General features: G+C 45.3%; 1 protein-coding gene across 1 annotated transcript; it reads right to left on the reverse strand.

The window, feature by feature from the left end:
- Positions 1-85: 85 nt before the first annotated feature.
- On the reverse strand, positions 86-20,655 carry PIF1 (PIF1 5'-to-3' DNA helicase). The gene is made up of 13 exons (XM_073591492.1): positions 20,561-20,655; positions 16,576-17,149; positions 14,249-14,378; positions 13,877-14,002; positions 13,463-13,616; positions 13,268-13,382; positions 10,906-11,012; positions 10,095-10,234; positions 9,118-9,224; positions 4,895-4,982; positions 2,556-2,701; positions 2,283-2,474; positions 86-214 (listed from the first exon to the last, which is right to left on the reverse strand). The coding sequence occupies exons 2-13, from the start codon at positions 17,143-17,145 to the stop codon at positions 176-178; spliced, it is 1,914 nt and encodes a 637-aa protein (XP_073447593.1). The 5' UTR covers positions 17,146-17,149; positions 20,561-20,655; the 3' UTR covers positions 86-175.
- Positions 20,656-21,055: the final 400 nt, after the last annotated feature.

The following is a 21,055-nucleotide window of genomic DNA, read 5'->3' on the forward strand; positions in this document are numbered from 1 at the left end:
GTATTAACAAGGGAATGGACACACCATCTAAATGTAGAAAATCCAAACTCAATTCACTGAAAATAAAAAGGCAGACCCTTTAGAGTCGTTTTTAAAAAAGCTTTATTAAAAAAAATATAAAACGTGGTTCTGTACACTAATATTTACAGGTAAAGCGACAACCAGCATCAAGACATCAATTTTCCTTGCCCAGCAGGAAATCATCCATACAGCTCTGCGAGGGGGAAAAAAAAAAAAAAAAAAAAAGTCAAATCTTATCTCCAGGATAACTCTGATTGTGTAGAATAGGAAGGTATTAGAGCAGACTTTACAGGAAAAAATTATCCCCCCCCCCCAAGGGATAGAAAATAACAGAAGTAAGGAGGGGGGGGGGGGGGGGGGAACACACAAACCACCTGGGTCTCTAATCGCTCCTGTAGGAGGTTGCATTTTCCCGGGATCCTAGAAACACCAACTTCCCAGAATCTTATGAGAGGTGTAGGAGCGACTTCTTGCAAAATTTATGCTCCACCTCCTTCCCTGGATCCCGGGAGAAGGCAAAGTAGCTGCCGTCATCCTTGCCAGAAGCCGAGGAGAGTATTTTTACTTTAATCCTCTGAAATGCTTAGCCCCCCCCCCCCCTTTTAATTTTGCATCTAAGGTGATTGAGAAAGGCTATATATAAAAAAAAAAAAAAAAAAAGCAAGTATGTACACACAGTAATTATATATATATATATATATATATATATATATATATATATATAGTTATACATGCCTGCTCTGTGTAATGATATTGCACAGAGCAGCCCCCAATCTCCTCTTTTGGAGTCCCCCTGCCGGTGCTGTCCGCTCCTCCTTCCTACAAGTGCCCCTTCAACAAGCCATATGCTGAGGGGGGGGGGGGCCCCCCATGTCGACACACTTTGAAGCCGGGCTGCGTGCTTCCATAGACACACACACAGCGTGTCTCACCACATCATTATCTTAAAGCGGTGTTCCAACTGCAAACACTGTAGCTGCTGACTTTAAATAAGGACACTTACCTGTCCAGAGAGCCCGCGATGTCCCCCCCCCCCCCCCCCGATCCATCCATCGGATTGGGTGCAACTAAGGGAAACCGGCAGTGGAGGCCTTCAGGCTTCACTGCCGGTTTCCTCCTGCGCACACGCGAGTTGCTTTCTGAATGAGTCCCGTCGTCTTCTGGGACACACACAGGTTCCAGAAGGCAGTGGGGGGGAGAAGAGGAAATGACGCCCTGGGCCGCGGCCAAGCTAGGACGGAAGTACACTCAGTACTTCAGTAAAGGCAAGTAAAAAAAATAAATAAATAAATAAATAATAATAATCATGATAAATTATCCAAAATCGAGTGGTGGAGGGGTGGTCTTTCCTTTAAGACAAAGTAGTAAAAGTGGGTGGAGCTCTGTTTTAATGCAGAGAATGAATTAGGGCCGGCCATACATTATATAGTTTTCTTGTGCAATGTTCCTTTAGATTTACCAAAACCATATAATATGAAGTCAAACCTAAAAACTTTCAATTTCTATGCAATCAGGTTGGCCCTTGCACTACATAGTTGAAGGTAAATCTAAAGGAAACTGAATATGAAAATTGTAAAATGTATGGTCAGCTTAAAGTGTTACTAAACCCACAACAGTAAAATCAGTCTGTATATGCAGTAAAGCATGCTTGTTATACTCACTGTGGTACCTAAGGGGTTAATCCTCTGCATTGTGTAAAAAGGCTGTTTGATCCTGTCTTCTCTGATCCTCCACTGTCCCCAATCCATCACCTGATAGAACAGAGGCTAGGGGACAAGCTGCACATGCTCAGTTTGCTGTGTATTGCTAGAGGTTTTTTTTTTTAATTCTTCGTAAGGTGCATGTGTCAGCACTGTCCAGACAGAGGGTCAGGGGTCATGCAGCCTCATAGGACAGCTCAGTGCAGTATGAAAGCTCCTCCTACAAGCTTTAACCAGACACCGATAGAAGTCACATGACTGCTATATACTGCTGATGAGAAAAGGTATATAGCAGTTTATATTTTCCATGTTCTGTGCACTGTGGGAGACCAGATATAGTGAATGCAGAGTCCGGGGTTTAATAACACTTTAAGCAAGGTTGGTGACCTGTCTTTTCTCTTCTGCAGTTAGGAGATACAGCTTGGTCACCTCCCCACCCCCCCAGCCTGTGATTGGACACAATCCTCCGGTCAGCTGTAATAGTACAAAGTACCTTCAGTTCCTCAGAACACAACCTCACTTCACGGGGGGCCATAAAACAATCCCGGAGCCGAGTCTCACCTGCTGCAGCGCCCTCTCCTTCTTCATCCTGGCGTAGAATTGCAGCACATACGGATTGGCGGTCACAGCCTTGGCATCAAAATCCATCACCCGGAGGCCCTCGAGGCTGCGAGCTCTGGAAAGGGCCACGTAGGCCTGACCGCACTCAAACACGCGTGATAAGGAGATCTCCACACAGTCCAGGGTCATCCCCTATGGGAAGGCAAGTGTGAATAATTGGGGGATTCCCATTACATCACCCCCCCTCCCCCGCCCCCGGGAAATAGGACTCACCTGACTCTTGTGTATAGAGATCGCCCACGCCAACTTCAGCGGTAACTGCTGGCGGGTCAGATAGACTCCGCCCTGAGCTTTGATGACCCAGCGCTCCGTCTTCATCACCTCCGTGACACCGCAGAGGAAACGCACCTTGGGCAGGGCTGGGAACCAAAAAGTTAAAAAGTTCATAAAGAAAATACTGCATTGATGGAGGGATTTTGCTTACTCGGCACTGCCACCATTCACAGAATGTCTTGTATTTTTTTCAATGAATACAAGACTTCTTCTGATTGGACGAGGCAGAGATCAGCATCCAATCAGAAAATGTCTTTCAGATTTCTGACCACCTACAAGTTACCATCCATACGTCTTATTTTTATCAGTCGGTTTATTCATTATGTATACCATATAACCCTTCACCTCACTTTCTATCCCACTATTTCTTTAACCACTAGCGGACCGTCCCACGTACATGTACTGCGGCAGGGCAGCCGCTCTGTGCCGGATCACGTACCTAGTATATGTGATCTGACACTTGAGGGTCTGGGGTCACGCGTTGTGCGCCACCAGCGACCCGCTCCGATCACACACACAGCGGGATCTAGACATGTGAACTGCCGAAAAATTTGTTTTCGTTTCATTCTTTTTTTAGTTTTCTTTTTGATTTTCGGGTCATTAGTTATGATCGCAATTCATAAATTCAAAAATCCAAAAAATAAGAAAGAAAATCCAAAAAGTTGAAACAACAATAACCAACTATTAAAATTATAAACATTGGAATTTCCTTTCAAATGTGGCTGTTAGCGAACGTAACAAATTTATCCGAAGTTACGAATTATCCAAAATAACGAATGCCGCATCTAAACGAATGTAACTGAACAAATTAATAAATAATAAGTTATTATTGTTATTTATTGTCAATTTTTTACGTTCCATTTGTTAAGATGCGGCATTCATTATTTCGGATAATTCATAACTTCGGATAAATTCGTATTCGTTACGCTCACTAACAGCCAAATTTGAAAGGAAATTCCAATACCTATAATTTAAACGTTAGTAAGAGTTATTATTAGTTAGTTATGATTTCAGATTTTCAAATTTACGTATATTTGGAAAAAATTGTTAAACAAGTTTTCGTTAATGCGGATATTTCCAAATTAGCAAATTTATTGAAATTAGTTAAAAAAACCAATTCGGAACAAAACAAATGGCACATGTCCAGCAGGAGACCAGTGGCGGGTACCACGGACTCAATGTCCGCCGACACCCACCAATTATGCAGTACACTGACAGAATGGAATCTGTAAACAAGGCAGATTGTCGTTCTGTCAGTAGGGAAGGCATGGATCAATGCCTTCCCCTAGTACAAGCACCTCCCCCACAGTGAGAAAGCACTGGCTAGGCACACAGTTAACCCTTTGATCACCCCTGATGTTAACCCTTCCCAGGCAGTGTCATTAGTACAATGACAGTGCACATTTTTTTTTAGCACAGATCATTGTATTAGGGTCACTGGTTCCCCCAAAAAGGGTCAGTTAGTGTCCAAATTTTCCGCCGCAATATCGCAAGTCCCGCTATAAGTCACTGATTGCTGCCATTACTAGTAAAAATAAATAAATAAATAAATAAATAAATATCCCATAGTTTGTAGACAGTATAACTTTTTGTGCAAACCAATCAAAATACGCTTATTGGGATTTTTTTTTTTTTTTACCAAAAACAAAGTAGCAGAATACATATTGGCCTAAATTGATGAGGAGATATATATATATAGATATATATATATATATATATATATATATATATATATATATATATATATATATATATATATATATATATATATATATATATATATATATATATATATTTTATTGGATATACGTTTTATAGCAGAAAGTAAAACAAAACAAAAAAAAAAAAATTACATTTTTTTTAATTGTCTGTCTTTGTTTATAGCATAAAAAATAAACACAGCAGAAGTGATCAAATATCACAAAAGAAAGCTCTATTTCTAGGGGGGGAAAAAAAAGGGAAACAAAGGACACATTTTATTTGGGTACAGTGTCACACGACCACGCAATTGTCAAAGTAATGCAGTGCCGTATTGCAAAAAAATAGCCTGCTCATAAAGGGGGGGGGGGGGTAAATCTTCCAAAGGGCAAGTGGTTAAGGATGAAGTCATAGTTGGTTGTAATGAGTAATTTGAACAGCTAATTTTAGAACTAGAATATTCAGTCCCAACTAACAAGTAGGATAGAAATGTATTCCTCTGGGGGGTGGGGGAAGGGAGGCTTTGTGCCTTGTATAATGTGCAACTGATCATCAATTGACTTATGAATTATCTGACGCACCTTTTCCTGAACCCTCAAAGCCAACCACCACGCCACGAGCCCCGTTCACCAATCCACGAGCCACGTCCAAGTTTTTGGCCAACATCACCTAGAGGGGGGGAAAAAAAAATAAAAAATAAAATATTTCTATGAGGATGGCTATGCGGCCTCTCCATCCTCTGCACATTCACAACAGCAACATTTCTACATGCCGTGTTAAAGTTTTGTGATGTGAAATCAGCACACATTCATAGCAGCGCTCCCCGCAGGATCCTTGAGCGATAGAGGGACCAGGAAATGAGCGGGGTGCGCATGCGCAGTAGAGTATGCAGGCTCAATGAATCTTGGGAGTTGTAGTATCAGCAGAGCAGAGCATGTGACCATAATACAGGTGCATCTCAAAAAATCTGAAGATCAAAAAGTTAATTTCAGTAATTAAAAATTCAAAAAGTGAAACTTATATATTTTATAGAGATGCGTTACACACAAAGTGATACATTTCAAGCATTTTTCTTTTGATTTTGATGATTATGGCTTATACAGCCAGTGACAACCCAGAATTCTGTATCTCAGAAAATTAGAATATTACATAAGACCAATAAAGCAAAAAAGATTTTTAATACAGAAATGTTGTCTTAGTGAGAAGTCTGTCCATGTATAGTATAGGATGCACTCAGTATTTGGTCGGGGCTCCTTTTGCATGAATTACGGCATCAATGCGGCGTGGCACGGAGGAGATCAGCCTGTGGCACTGCTGAGGTGTTATGGAAGCCCAGGTTTCTATGATAGCGGCCTTCATCTCGTCTGCATTGTTGGGTCTGGTGTCTCATCTTCCTCTTGACAATACCCCACAGATTCTCTATGGGGTTTAGGTCAGGCAAAATTACTGGCCAATCAAGCACAGTGATACCATGGTCATTAAACCAGGTATTGGTAGTTTTGGCAGCGTTGGAGGTGCCAAGTCCTGCTGGAAAATGAAATCAGCATCTCCATAAAGCTGGTCAGCAGAGGGAAGCATGAAGTGCTCTAGAATTTCCTGCTAGAGGGCTGCGCTGACTTTGGACTTGATAAAACACAGGAGGACCAACACCAGCAGATGACACGGCTCTCCAGATCATCACAAACTGTGTAAACTTCACACTGGACCTCATGCAACTCGGATTGTGTGCCTCTCCAGTCTTTACCCAGACTCTGGGACCGCGATTTCCAAATAAAATTCAAAATTTACATCTGGAAAGAGAACTTTGGGCCACTGAGCAACAGTCTAGTCCTTTTTCTCCTTGGCCCAGATAAGATGCTTCTGACGTGGTCTCTGGTTCAGGAGTGGTGTGACACAAGGAAAGTAACAGTTGTATTCCATGTCCTGGATACGTCTGTGTGTGGTGGCCCTTGAAGCTCTTACACCAGCCGAAGTCCACTCCTTGTCCATCTCCCCCAAATTCTTGAATGGCCTTCACTTCACAATCTTCTCAAGGCTGCAGTTATCCCTGTTGCTTGTGCACCTTTTTCTAGCACACTTTTTCCTTCCACTCAACTTATCATTAATATGCTTGGATATAGCACTCTGAAGAGCCAGCTTCTTTAGCAATGGCCTTTTGTGACTTACCCTCCTTGTGGAGGGTGTCAATTACTGTCTTCTGGACAACTGTCAAGTCAGCAGTCTTCCCCATGATTGTGTAACCCAGTGGTTCTCAACCCTGTCCTCAAGTACCCCCAACAGGCCATGTTTGCAGGTTTTCCTTTATCTTGCACAGGTGCTTTAAAGACGAAGTAAACCCTATACATCGCATAATGGGCTACTATGCACTGGCTGAAAGCGTCCATTCTTCACCCCTCTTCCTTCCAGCGCCACGAACTCCGGCTCTGTGACTGGCTGGAGACACGTGACGTCGCTCCCGCGCGGGAGCCGCCAGTCACGGCAATACCCCAGCCTTAAATGGCCACAGCGTGGCCTTTCAAGAGTGCGCAAGTGCCGAATACATTGGCGCATGCGCAGAAGACATAGTTCGGGGACATAGTAAATATCTCCTAAACCGTGTAGGTTTAGGAGATATTTCAAGCACCTACAGGTAAGCCTTAACCTCTTCAGATCCGTGCTATTGCCGAATGACGGCAACAGCGTGCACCTACATTGCCGGGATGACGTCTAGTGACGTCGTCCCATGCACGAGCGGCCTGCGCGCCCCCTGCAGGGTGCACGCGGCGATCAGCAAGTCTATGAGACTCGCCTGATCACAGATCGGAGTAAGGGGTCGGTCCCGACCCCCTACCACATGATCAGCTGTCAGCCAATGACAGCTGATCATGTGATGTAAACAGAGCTGGTAATCGGCTATTTTTTCTCCTCGCGCTGACAGTGAGGAGGAAAAAAAAAAAAAAAAGCCGATCACTGGCGGCCGTGAGAGGGACATCAGTCCCGATCACGGCGATCTTCTGTGCCCCCTGCCAGTGACACCTAGCAATAGGCAGCAGTGCCGCCTACCAGTGCCCACCAGCGTCACCCATCAGTGCCCACAGTGCCACCTATCAGCGCCCACAATCAGTGCCACAACAACAGTGCTGCACATCAGTGCCACAACAACAGTGCTGCACATCAGTGTCGCCTTATCTGTGCCCATCAGCGCCGCCTTATCTGTGCCCATCAGTACCGCCTTATCTGTGCCCATCAGTACCGCCTTATCTGTGCCCATCAGTGCTGCCTTAACTGTGCCTATCCATCAGTGCAGCCTATCAGTGCCCACCAGTGCCGTCTCATCAGCGAATATCAATGAAGGAGAAAAATGACCTGTTTGCAAAATTTTATAACAAACTATGAAACATGATCTTTTTATTTCAAAACTTTCCATCTTTTTTTGTTTGTTTAGCAAAAAATAAAAATCCCACAGCTGTGATTAAATACCACCAAAAGAAAGCTCTATTTGTGGGGAAAAAATGATAAAAATTTCATTTGAGTACAGTGTTGTACACTGTATACAACATGACCGCGCAATTGTCATTCAAAGTGCGTCAGCGCTGAAAGCTGAAAATTGGTCTGGGCAGGAGGGGGGTTTAAGTGCCCAGTAAGCAAGTGGATAATCTAGGCTTACCTGTAGGTGGAAGTGGTCTGTAAGGGTTTACAACCACTTTAAATCAGAGTCAATGGCTTTGTGTTTGGGACAGCTATTTTATGTAAGAGAAATTCCCAAAACATGGCCTGTTGGGGGTGCTTGAGGACAGGGTTGAGAACCGCTGGTGTAACCTACTGAACCAGATCAAGAGACCATTTAGACCCCATTCACACAGGGACGACTTGTCAGGCGACCTAGTCGCCTGACAAGTCGCCTCCCGTTCTGTACTATGGAGCCGTTCTAAGGGGAGCGACGCAAGTCGCTCCGACTTAGAAAAAGGTTCCTGTACGACTTCGGGGGCGACTTGCATAGACTTCTATGCAGAAGTCGTTTTGTAAGTCGCCCGGGCATTCGTTTGCAGGTCGCCTCGCTGAGGCGACCTGCAAGTCGTGTTGCCCCTGTGTGAATGGGGTCTTAATGGCCCAGGAAACCTTTACAGGTGATTTGAGTTAATTAACCGATTAGGGAGTCTACAATATTCAAGTTTTTCCACAATATTCTAATTTTCTGAGATTCTGAATTTTGGGTTGTCACTAGCCATAATCATCGAAATTAAAAGAAAGAAATGCTTGAAATATATCACTGTGTGTAGTGAACCTATAGAATATACAAGTTTCACTTTTTGAACTGAAGAACTGAAATAAATTAACTTTTTGATGATATTCTAATTTTCTGAGCTTCACCTGTATACTTGCACTGCTCATACTGGAAGTTTGGGGGAAAAAAATGGTGCTTTGGATTGCTATGTGAGAACACAATAATGATACTAGGGGACACAAAAAAAAAAAAAAAAAAGGGAAGGAAAATTAACACCTTTGCCGATTATAACCCAGAGATGAGGTTTTTCATACTGGATTGGAAATGTATTTTTCTCTGGGGAAGGGAATAGGCAACCTTGGCACTTTGGCTGTTGTGGAACTAAAAGTCCCAGGAGGCATTAAGACTTAAAAAAGACAAAGACACAGGCATGACCCCTAGAATCAGGGGCATGATGGGATTTGTAGTTTCACCCCAGCTGCTCTAGGGTGACAGTCACTACAGTATGGCTTCCTCCCCTCCGTGTAGCAGACATAATTTATTCGGGATTTGTACAATGCGAGAAGACAAAACCCAATACCGGTCTCCATCTGTTCTCACCTGAGCACCTTTCTTCAACTGCAGCCGCTGGCCAACCGGACACTGCGCGTCCATCGTCTTCACAAGCATCGGGTCGCTGTCCAACGCCTCGTACGTATGCATGTCACCTGTGATGGTAGCAGGGTAGATAAAAAAAAAAAAAGTTATAATAAATAAATAAATATATATATATATATATATATATATATATGTGTGTGTGTGTGTGTGTGTGTGTGTGTGTGTGTGTGTGTGTGTGTGTGTGTATGTGTGTGTGTGTGTGTGTGTGTGTATGTGTGTATGTGTGCATGTATGTATATTATATATATATATATATATATATATATATATATATATATATATATATATATATATATATATATATATATATATATATATATATATATATATATATATATATATATATATATATATATATATATAATTTATTCATTCACACACACTAACCGGGCAGCTATTATTCTGAATAGGAAATCTTCATTTTGTTTGCAAATATTAAAGATTCTAACTACCAGCAAGAAGAAGTCCTTACATTTAAAGAGCACCTGTCATTTCAGATCCATCATGGTAGCGCCTGTTAGCGGGCATCCACTCACCCACTGCCGCCACATCCCTCACCTTGTTGTGCCACTGCCACATCACCAGCCGCCCCATTAAAGTGAATGGGACGGTCGGTGAGTCAACAGCGGGGTCAGAGGAGGAGCCAACAGCGGGGTCAGAGGAGGAGCCAACAGCGGGGTCAGAGATGACAGTTGCTCTTTAAAAATTAAAATTTAAATCGAGCTGATTTAAATCAAGCGTTTTTACTAGTGATTTAAGTAAAATCCACCCTGGATGGTGGTAAACCATCGAGAAGGGATGACATAAGTAATGGACGGTTCAGGACAGAGGATCATGGGAAAATTAGAAGCATGCTAATGGAGGAGAGCATCTTAAAAAAAGGGAAAGCAGAGGATTCTGGGAGCCGTGGATCGCCATACCTGGTAATTGCTGTAGTCGGCGCTCGTTGGTCAGATCCACGTCATCCTTGTGTGTACACAGACGTGTGGCCAGGATCCCATCCCGCTCGATTTTATGGTTAGCCGTCAGAAGAAGCTGCCTGGTCACCTCTTCTATACATCTGGGATGAGATAAAGAACCAAAAATATCATACATGCTCTGCCAGGCATGTTTTGTGCACATGCATGGCAGGATTGCACACATGCAGACACCCGATGGGGTTGACTTACTAAAACAGGAGCACTCAGAATCTGGTGCAGCTGTACATGGTAGCCAATCAGCTTCTATGCACAGCTGCACCAGATTTTGCACTCTCCAGTTTTAGTAAATCAACCCCAATGGGTCTGCGGATGTGACAGACATGCCAGGACTGAATATTTTATATACAGTACAAATATATATTTTTTTTTTTTTATTTATTTATTTTTTTAAGCTATTGATCCTGCCAGAAATCTTGTAAGTTAATGACTTCCTGTGCACTCTTTATCAGTTACAATGTTTCCAGCTCTCCCCTTGAACTACAGAACACCTCCCGTGACAAAGCTGCTCCTCCATATACATTACAGCGAATGAGTGTCGTCACCCTGGGACAGAGGTGTGTTACTGGCAGGATCACAGGTGAAAACAAACTGGAAAAAAAAGACGACTAATGGCAACCATCTGGGGTTAAATACACTTTAATAGCACTCAGTGAATAATCCCCCCCCCCCCCCCCCCACTGTGATGAGAGATCCGCCGAGAAAATAACTGAAACGGAGCACTCAGTGCGGACTGTAGGTGTCCATGACTTACCTGCCCAGCCGAATGGCCTGTAGGAGGTTAATAAAAGTTTTATCTGTCTGTCTCCTGACCTCAGTCAGCTCCATGGTCAGATGGATGCAGCGCCTCCAGCTCTTTGCCTGTGAGGAATAAAAAGCCGTATGGAGTTAGAGAAGAACTTTGGTGGTGCCCAGATCTGGCCACCAAGGTCTGACCCTAGACAGATAAACATTTTACTCAGGAAAAAGAAAAAAAAATTCCATTTTCATCTTGTGTGTAACTGACCCAGGAATGCCTCCAACAATGTATAATCCTAAAAGGGTCACTCCACCTGAGAGCGTTATTCCAGCATATGGTGGATGCTGGAGAGCCAAATCCCCAGACAGGGGACTGTAATAATGAGATCTTGGTGCCAAGTTCCCAGGTTTGTAAGCTCACTGTGCCCTTATTAGTGTTCCCACCATCCCTACACTAGGTTCCCGGGTCTGTACACCTGCTGTGCCCATTATGAGGGCTTCCCACCATCCCTGTGCTGAGTTCCCGGGTCTGTACACCCGCTGTGCCCAATATGAGGGGCTCCCACCATCCCTGTAGGGGAGTGCACAGGGGGGTCAGTAGGGCAGAGGACACGGGGAGTCAGTAGGGCAGAGGACACGGGGAGTCAGTAGGGCAGAGGACACGGGGAGTCAGTAGGGCAGAGGACACGGGGAGTCAGTAGGGCAGAGGACACGGGGAGTCAGTAGGGCAGAGGACACGGGGAGTCAGTAGGGCAGAGGACACGGGGAGTCAGTAGGGCAGAGGACACGGGGAGTCAGTAGGGCAGAGGACACGGGGAGTCAGTAGGGCAGAGGACACGGGGAGTCAGTAGGGCAGAGGACACGGGGAGTCAGTAGGGCAGAGGACACGGGGAGTCAGTAGGGCAGAGGACACGGGGAGTCAGTAGGGCAGAGGACACGGGGAGTCAGTAGGGCAGAGGACACGGGGAGTCAGTAGGGCAGAGGACACGGGGAGTCAGTAGGGCAGAGGACACGGGGAGTCAGTAGGGCAGAGGACACGGGGAGTCAGTAGGGCAGAGGACACGGGGAGTCAGTAGGGCAGAGGACACGGGGAGTCAGTAGGGCAGAGGACACGGGGAGTCAGTAGGGCAGAGGACACGGGGAGTCAGTAGGGCAGAGGACACGGGGAGTCAGTAGGGCAGAGGACACGGGGAGTCAGTAGGGCAGAGGACACGGGGAGTCAGTAGGGCAGAGGACACGGGGAGTCAGTAGGACAGAGGACACGGGGAGTCAGTAGGGCAGAGGACACGGGGAGTCAGTAGGGCAGAGGACACGGGGAGTCAGTAGGACAGAGGACACGGGGAGTCAGTAGGGCAGAGGACACGGGGAGTCAGTAGGGCAGAGGACACGGGGAGTCAGTAGGGCAGAGGACACGGGGAGTCAGTAGGGCAGAGGACAGGGGGAGTCAGTAGGGCAGTGCACACGGGGAGTCAGTAGGGCAGTGCACACGGGGAGTCAGTAGGGCAGTGCACACGGGGAGTCAGTAGGGCAGTGCACACGGGGAGTCAGTAGGGCAGTGCACACGGGGAGTCAGTAGGGCAGTGCACACGGGGAGTCAGTAGGGCAGTGCACACGGGGAGTCAGTAGGGCAGTGCACAGGGGGAGTCAGTAGGGCAGAGGACACGGGGAGTCAGTAGGGCAGTGCACAGGGGGAGTCAGTAGGGCAGAGGACACGGGGAGTCAGTAGGGCAGAGGACACGGGGAGTCAGTAGGGCAGAGGACACGGGGAGTCAGTAGGGCAGAGGACACGGGGAGTCAGTAGGGCAGAGGACACGGGGAGTCAGTAGGGCAGAGGACACGGGGAGTCAGTAGGGCAGAGGACACGGGGAGTCAGTAGGGCAGAGGACACGGGGAGTCAGTAGGGCAGTGCACAGGGGGGGTCAGTAAGGCAGTGCACAGGGGGGGTCAGTAGGGCAGTGCACAGGGGAGGGTCAGTAGGGCAGTGCACAGGGGGGGTCAGTAGGGCAGTGCACAGGGGGGGTCAGTAAGGCAGTGCACAGGGGGGGTCAGTAGGGCAGTGCACAGGGGAGTCAGTAGGGCAGTGCACAGGGGAGTCAGTAGGGCAGTGCACAGGGGAGTCAGTAGGGCAGTGCACAGGGGGGCCAGTAGGGCAGTGCACAGTAGGGCAGTGCACAGGGGGTCAGTAGGGCAGAGGACATGGGGCAGAAGGGCAGTGTACAGGGGGTCAGTAAGGCAGAAGAGGAGTCAACTGAAATCTGGGGGAGGGGGGTGCAGCCCTCCCAGCACCCCCCTAGCTCCAGCCACCACATCTAAGGAATTTTTGTTTTTGGGTTCAGATACACTTTAGACATATTTGGGAGTCAGATAAAACTTCTTACCTGGAAACAAAACTTGGTCTGGCTTGAGGCTTGAGTGACCGGCGGAAGCTGTAGGAAGTCTCCGCAGATGATGAGCTGGATCCCTCCGAAGGGCTCATCCCGGCCGCGTACAGCCCTATAAGAGACATGGTCCCCCTTCAATATTCATAAACTGGTCATTGGGTCTACAAACTCCCAATACGGGCTTGTACATACCGGGCAACGGTCTCCAGCTTGTCAAAGAACTCGCCCTCCACCATGGAGATCTCATCGATGATCAGGTGGCGACAACTTATCCAGTGCTGGCGGACTCCGGGCCGCATCGCCAATTCAATACACTGCTCCAGGGGAGCCTTCCCAGAGCCGATACCTGCAACACAAAAACTATTGTTCAAGGGACTCCAATGAAAGAAGTGGGGTCAGCAGTACGGGGTTCTTCTCTAAAGTGCACATGGCTTGCTATAGGAGGCACCTGCAGCAGAAGCCTACAGCAGGAGGAAAGTGATGTTTCTGTGCTACATAATTACACAGAGAAGGGAAAGCGTTACTTTTACTTTCTTTTTTTTTCTTAATTAGGTTTAATGTCCTCCTATTCCTTTGGGCCTGGCATGTAGCTTGATATTTACTAACCTGCAAACGCGTGTAACGTGGTTCCACCGATATGACAGGCCGCCACTCCTGTACTCGCTGTGGCATAAGTGCTTTTTGGAGGAAGAGCGCCAATGATCCTCTTTAGCAGATAAGACTTCCCTGTGCCTGGAGGGAAAACAAAATACCAACATGAAGAACATGGACAGAATACTATATATTATACAGGTCAACTGTCACCACCGAGGATACCATTCCAGTCACTAAAAGGTGTATAGCGTTTTTTTATTATTTTTTTTATATAATAAATACTATATATATAATATTTATTATAATAAAAGATAATAAAAACTATATATTAGTTTTTCATGAGAATATCGGATGACCGGTCCATTTCAGGTGGTTCTGACCAACCTGCACTACCAGTGAAGAAGACGTTTTTCCCGCTGAGGACGGTGCTGAGAACCAGCGACTGTTCGGTGGAGAGGTTCATCCGTTGCGGCATGCTGAGCGTGGGCTTCTTGCTGGGACGCAGCTCCGAAATCTGAAAACGTTGGTTTACAGTCACATATACACATATGCCTTTTAAAAGGAAAACACTTTTAACCACTTGCCCTCCAGAAGATTTAACCCCCCCCCCTTCATGACCAGGCCATTTTTAAGCAAAATGGCACTGTGTTTACCTGACAATTGCGCGGTCGTGCAACGCTGTACATAAATTACATTTATATCATTTTTTTCCCCACAAATAGAGCTTTCTTTTGGTGTTATTTGATCACCTCTGGTTTTCATTTTTTGCTAAACAAAGAAAAAAAAAACAAAAAAAAAACAAACAAAAAAAAAAAAAAACGAAAATTTTGAAAAATAAAACGAAACAAATACAGTTTTCATATTTTCACAAACACTGGTGGGGCAGCACTGATCAGGAGGCACTGGTGGGCACTGATAGGTGGCACTGGTGAGGCGGCTCTGATGAGCACTGATCAGGAGGCCCTGGTGGGCACTAATGAGGTGACATTGGTGGGGCTGCACTGATCAGGAGGCACTGATTAGCAGCACTGGTGAGCAATGATGAGGTGGCACTGATGGGCACTAATGAGGTGGCATTGGTGGGGCTGCACTGATCAGGAGAAACTGGTTAGCAGCACTGGTGGGCACTAAGGGAACTGATGTCTCTCTAACAGAAGCCATTTAATAGCTTTCTTCTTTCCTTCATGCTGACAGCGTGAAGAAAAAAAAAAAAAAAAAGCCTGAAACCAGCTTCTGTTTACTTAGTCCCAAGGACTCAGCAAATAACAAAGCGTGCCGATGGCGGCGCGAGAACGGCAGGACGTCCGTGTACCTCCTTCTGGCAATTTAAGCCCGCGCTGTAACTCTCTTTTGGCTATAGCGTGGGCACAAAGTGGTTAAAAAAAAATAAAAAATAATATTTTTTAAATTTCTGCTATAAAAACATATCCAATAAAATAAAAATTCTTCATAAATTTAGGCCAATATGCATTCTGCTACATATTTTGGGTGATAAAAATCCCAATAAGTGTATATTGATTGGTTTACACGAACGTTATAGCGTCTACAAACTATGGGATATATACACTGGAATTTTTATTTATTTATTTATTTTTCTTTCATACTAGTACTGGTGGCGATCAGCGACTTATAGCGGGACTACAATATTGCGGCGGACAGTTTGACACTAACTGACACTTTTGATACCTTGTAGGGACCATTGACAACAATACAGTGATCAATGCTAATAATTTGTCACTGTACTAATGACACTAAGGGAAGTGCTTTGCAGGGAAACAAAAACTAGCACATCCCCGCTGACAGGACAGAGCTCTGGCAAGGAGGAATACAGGACAATCAGCGGGTGCTGGTGGTCATCCATTGGCCGACACCCGCCGATTGGCTTCTGCTGTGACAGATCACAGCACAGCCAGCGTGTGCCCCCTACCCAGAAGTGCTGGATTGCCTACTAGGTATGTGATCCAGCACAGGAGAGCCGCTCTGCTGCTGTACGTGAGGCGGTTGGCAAGTGGTTAAACCATATACATCTCAAGTAAACTGGCTAAGATATGCAGAGTTGTTCAGGTTCCTCTCTTGTACTGAGAATGCTTACTCTGATGTGCGTTAGAAGTTGCAGCAAGTCAGATAGACTCCGCCTCATTTCCCGGCTGGAGAACCTCCAGAACCTCCTAGCCTTTCTGTCTGTTCCTCGCCCACCCTTTTCATTTATCATAATGTGAACTGAAATTGAAGCGCCACACCACTGCTAAGAGGTGCAGATACATTTTTATTGCATCAAAAAAATCAGGGGTACAACCCAAGTATCCAATACGTTTCAAGGGTCTATGAGCACCCCCTTCATCGGGGCTTGATTGACAATAATGTGAACAAACCAGAAGTGAACTGGACCTACAATGGTGTTCTTCCCAGTGTGAGTTCGTCAGAAGCTTGTTTGGCCAAACTCTTGGACCCCTGCAACACGTTGGGTACTTTTTGGGTTGGACCCCTGACTTTTAATGAAATAAAGTTGTATGTGGACTTCTTAGCATGGGTGTGGAGCTTCAATTTCAATCCTCATTACATTACACTACAAGCCAAGGAGAATGTGGAGATCCTCTGGGGTGTAGAGGGGAAATGGACCATTTACACCAACCTTAATACCAGCAAGATAACCCTACAGGTCCAGCGCCATCTTTCCACTTTCCTCAAACTTATATTCATTGGACACTCACCAGACTGTTCTCAGAAGACTCTGTCCTGGCCCGTTTTTGTGGACATCCATTGGCTACATTGGGCCCTCGGTTGCTTAGCCCCTTCCTCTTTATGGGGGTCTCTGTATTGGCTTTGGCTCGCATCTCATTGGCTTGCTCCACGTCTTTTTTCTGCACGGGGCTGATGGTCTCGAACGTGCGGGGGAGCCCGGCCAACAGCCGCATGCGGTCATTTACCGGCTTCTCCTTCTTCCCGGCTTCGTGTTTGATCATCAGCGTCCTCATAAAGTGCTTCAGCTTGTCGGAGGGGCAGTTGGAGATCAGCAGCTGGACGTTGTCTGGTTGGAGGACGATGGAGCTCTTCCCGTCTCGGACGAAGCGGGTGAAGAGTTGGATCTGCTTGAGGACGAAGTTTTGGGGGAGTTTCCCATCGCTCACCTTCAGGCACAGCTCCCGGAACTCGTTGCGGCCCAGAGAGGTCAGCGCGTTGCGGATGACTTTCCTCTTGAGCGCCTGGCCGGACCCATTGAGATATTCTATGGTGACGCTGCTCTGGATTTCTGCAGATAAATGGTCGGCCAGGTTCATCATCGTCCTAAAACAGGAAAAAAACAAAACAAAAAAAACCCTCAAATTAAAAAAAGTTATATTTGTGATGTCCATCCCAGATCTAACTTCCTGGAGTCACGGGGGGCAGCCAGTCCTTGGATGGGAACTTTGGTTGGAATTAGGCCACACAGGTATTGCATATCTGTGGATTGGAGACTAGAACCCCTTATTAGGACCTGCCTGGTATCAGAGCTTTGTCATATAGAATTCCTAAAAGGCCCCCTTTAGCTTTTAAAGAGAAACTATAGTAGGCCTTTCTCCCCCCAGCTATAATAATACAGTCTGTGCTCCCTAAATCTAGGTATTAGTGACAAGTTACTGCAAGTATACCCAAATATTATAAATTAAACTCAAATTTTTTTTATTGTTACTAGTCGTTTTAAAATATTGTTATTATAGTATTCTATTCTTATAGGTTATACTTTTAAAAATGAATAGTATTTTTTCGTATTAGAGTAATAACATAATGTTGAAAAAAAAAAAAAAAAATGATAAAATATAATAGATTATACAATATCATATACTAATAAAATAATAATAAAAACATTGTAATAAAAACAATTTAAACATACACATAGAAAAAAAAAGAGAGAAAGAAGAAGGAAGAAAAAAGAAAAAAAAAACACAAGAAAACAAAAGAAAAAGAAAAGAAAAGAAGTGGGATTGCTGCACAAAAAGTTCTTTAGGCTAGGTTCACACATATGCAATGCAGGAAGCTGCGCGATTCCAGCGCCGATTTCCGCATCTCTCCAGCAGGCAGTTCACACTGCCCTCTGTAAACCGCTGCAGGTGTCAATACTATGTTAATGACAACCCCCAGATCGGTTCACAGATAGCAGTGCTAACTTTGACCCCGCACAGGAATAATATAATATAATATAATATATGTGTATGTATGTATGTGTCAATCTCAATTAAACGATCTGGAACCAATTAAGTAATTGTTTGCACAAGAAACACATAACATAGCATAATATTGGAACAAAAAAAAAACAACAGGTGTTTCAGACCTCCCACACTGTACAAGGATATAGAGATATAGATATATCTATCTATCCATCTATCTATCTATCTATCTATCTATATTTGGCCATGCATGTTGGATGTTCAGTTTTTGAAGGAGGGTGTTATCTGTTGAGCCCAAAACTGTCAACCTTGAATACTACCGTATGTAACTCTGATGTAACGTTTTTAATCTTTTCAATAAAGAACTTTTTTTTATATAATGGCCCTTGGGAAGGCCTGATTGCTCTGAACTGATGCTCATGACCGGCATACGCCTCACCCTCAGAACTTATACACACACACACACTAGGGGTGCAACAGATCAAAAAACTCACAGTTCGGATCATTCCTCGGATCAGGAGTCACGGTTCGGATCATATTCAGATCAACAAAAAAAAAATCTCCCCCACTCTAATATCCACGTCATCTTCCCCACTGTAATATCCACAATCCCCCCCCCCCACTGTAATAATATATTAGCAGGGTATGGCAGAGTATTGCAGAGTATTGCAGAGTATTGGCAGGGCATTGCAGAGTATTGCAGAGTATTGGCAGGGCATTGCAGAGTATTGGCAGGGCATTGCAGAGTATTGGCAGGGCATTGCAGAGTATTGGCAGGGCATTGCAGAGTATTGGCAGGGCATTGCAGAGTATTGGCAGGGCATTGCAGAGTATTGGTAGGGTATTGCAGAGTATTGCAGAGTATTGGCACTGCTGCCATCTGATCTCTCCCCTCCACTGTACAGATCAGTACACAGAGGGGAGAGAGGAACCGGCATCATGAGATGACGCCGGTTTGTTTACAAGTGATCACTCCGTCATTTGACGGAGCGATCACGTGGTAAACGGCCGCCGGGTGTACCAAGATGGCCGCCGCTCCGCAGCTAGGACGAAGCCGTGGCCTTTCCTAGGGTCGAGGCGGGGGCGCGCTCCGCGGAGTGCATGTGTGCCGATCTGAACAGGCTGAACCGTTCGGATCACGGATCGGTGACGATCCATTGCACCCCTAACACACACACACACATACATATATATTCAGCAAAAGGGTCGCTGGTTCGAAATGCCAACCACGACACTACCTGCCTGGAGTTTGCATGCTCTCCTTGTGCCTGCGTGGGTTTCCTCCGGGCACTCCGGTTTCCTCCCACACTCCAAAGACATGCTGGTAGGTTAAAGTGGATGTAAACCCTTACAGACCACTTTTTACTACAGGTAAGCCTATAATTAGGCTTACCTGTAGCTACCCCGGATATCTCCTAAACCTGCACGGTTTAGACTATATCCCCTGCATCAGCATGTGCTGACTTCATTGGCACATGTGCACTGAAGCAATGGCACGTGACATCATCACAGCGCCAATCACAGCGCCGGAGCCCATGATACCTAGAAGTAACTCCGGTAGTGATGTCGGCAGCCGGAGTGGTGTACGGGGACCGCTACGGGGGCTTCGATCTAAGGTGAGTATTTCATAATGAGCTAGTATACATAGCATACTAGCTCATTATGCCTTTGTCTTGCAGTTTTTTTGTTTTTTTTGGGGGGGGGGGTGGGGGGGGGGGTGTTTACAACCACTTTAAAGTGATTGTAAGGGTTCGTTTTTTTGTTTTTTTTGTTTTTTTTTTAAATAACAAACATGTCATACTTACCTCCACTGTGCAGCTCATTTTGCACAGAGTGGCCCCGATCATCCTCTTTTGGGGTCCCCCTGGCGACTCTCGCGGCTCCTCCCCGCATCGGGGGGGGGGGGGGGGGCGGTGACTGACGGGTGTTTTTTCACCCGTTTTTTTCAGGGTGCATTAAGGTGAAAAAACACAAACCTTTACAACCCCTTTAATTGGATCCTGTCTAAATTGTCCCTGGTATGTGTATGTATGAATGTGAGATCGGGAACTTAGATTGTAAGCTCTTTGAGGGAAGCGACTGATGTGATTGTACGATATAGATATAAAGCACTGTGTAAATTGAAAGCCCTAAATAAGTACCTGAAATAAAAAGTATATATATATATATATATATATATATATATATATATATATATATATATATATATATATATATATATATATATATATATATACACACACACACACACATATATACATACATATACATACACACTAATACATATACAATGTTTTCAATGACAGCCCAATAAAATCACATTACTGAGCGACTACAAAGAAAAAAAACATACATATAATATATTGTTAGAAAAAAAGAAAAAATATATTAATTAAAAAAAATAAGAAGTCGAGTTGAATTTCTGTGACTTCAGCATGTGTGTGAATACAGATCTGCAGAGAGAGATCACCTCCCATGTCTATCTGGATGGGGGGGGGGAGTCTCCGCTCCTCGGATCCCCCTCTATCAGTCCCTCTTCCCCGGCACTCACCTCCTCCGCTCTCCCCTCCGTGTGATCTCCGCTCCGGCTTCACCGCTGTCTCTCCGTCCCGCAAGTTCAAATTTGCCGGCTGGGCTCGTCCGCCAATCAGCGGCGGGACCTTTAAAAAAACAGCCAATCGGCGATCGCCGAAACCACGCCCACAGGACCGTTGGCCGTCAGGGTTGTTTTGGTCACGTGTAGCCGCGCCCTCCGCCATCTTCGTTGAGGGCAAATCTTCCCTAAAGCCGCTGTTACCGGGAGTTCTGCAGAACACTTCGTGTCATCACACTCTTCTTACTAGCTCATCAAATGCCGTTTCTTACATGTTATTAAACGGTGTTTTTTTTTTTTTTCCATAAAGATTTGCTCATTTTTAGTAACACGTCTTTATTCGACAAATTGTTCTTTTTCAATCGCAAACTTTATTAAACATGTTATCATTGATGTTCTTTTCAATAATGCGGGTATTGGTCACTTTTGAAAATTTGCCTTTAGTTGTAGCTG

This window comes from Aquarana catesbeiana, linkage group LG07, assembly GCF_042186555.1.
Source record: "Aquarana catesbeiana isolate 2022-GZ linkage group LG07, ASM4218655v1, whole genome shotgun sequence".
Lineage (NCBI taxonomy): Eukaryota > Metazoa > Chordata > Amphibia > Anura > Ranidae > Aquarana > Aquarana catesbeiana.

Coding starts and splice junctions, on each gene's coding strand:
- PIF1 (XM_073591492.1), bottom strand. CDS start 17,145: ATGATGAACCTGGCCGACCATTTATCTGCAGAAATCCAGAGCAGCGTC. Junction 10,235..10,905: donor CAGGCCATTCGGCTGGGCAG/GTAAGTCATGGA, acceptor ATCTCATCCCAG/ATGTATAGAAGAGGTGACCA. Junction 4,983..9,117: donor AGTTGAAGAAAGGTGCTCAG/GTGAGAACAGAT, acceptor CCCCCCCTCTAG/GTGATGTTGGCCAAAAACTT.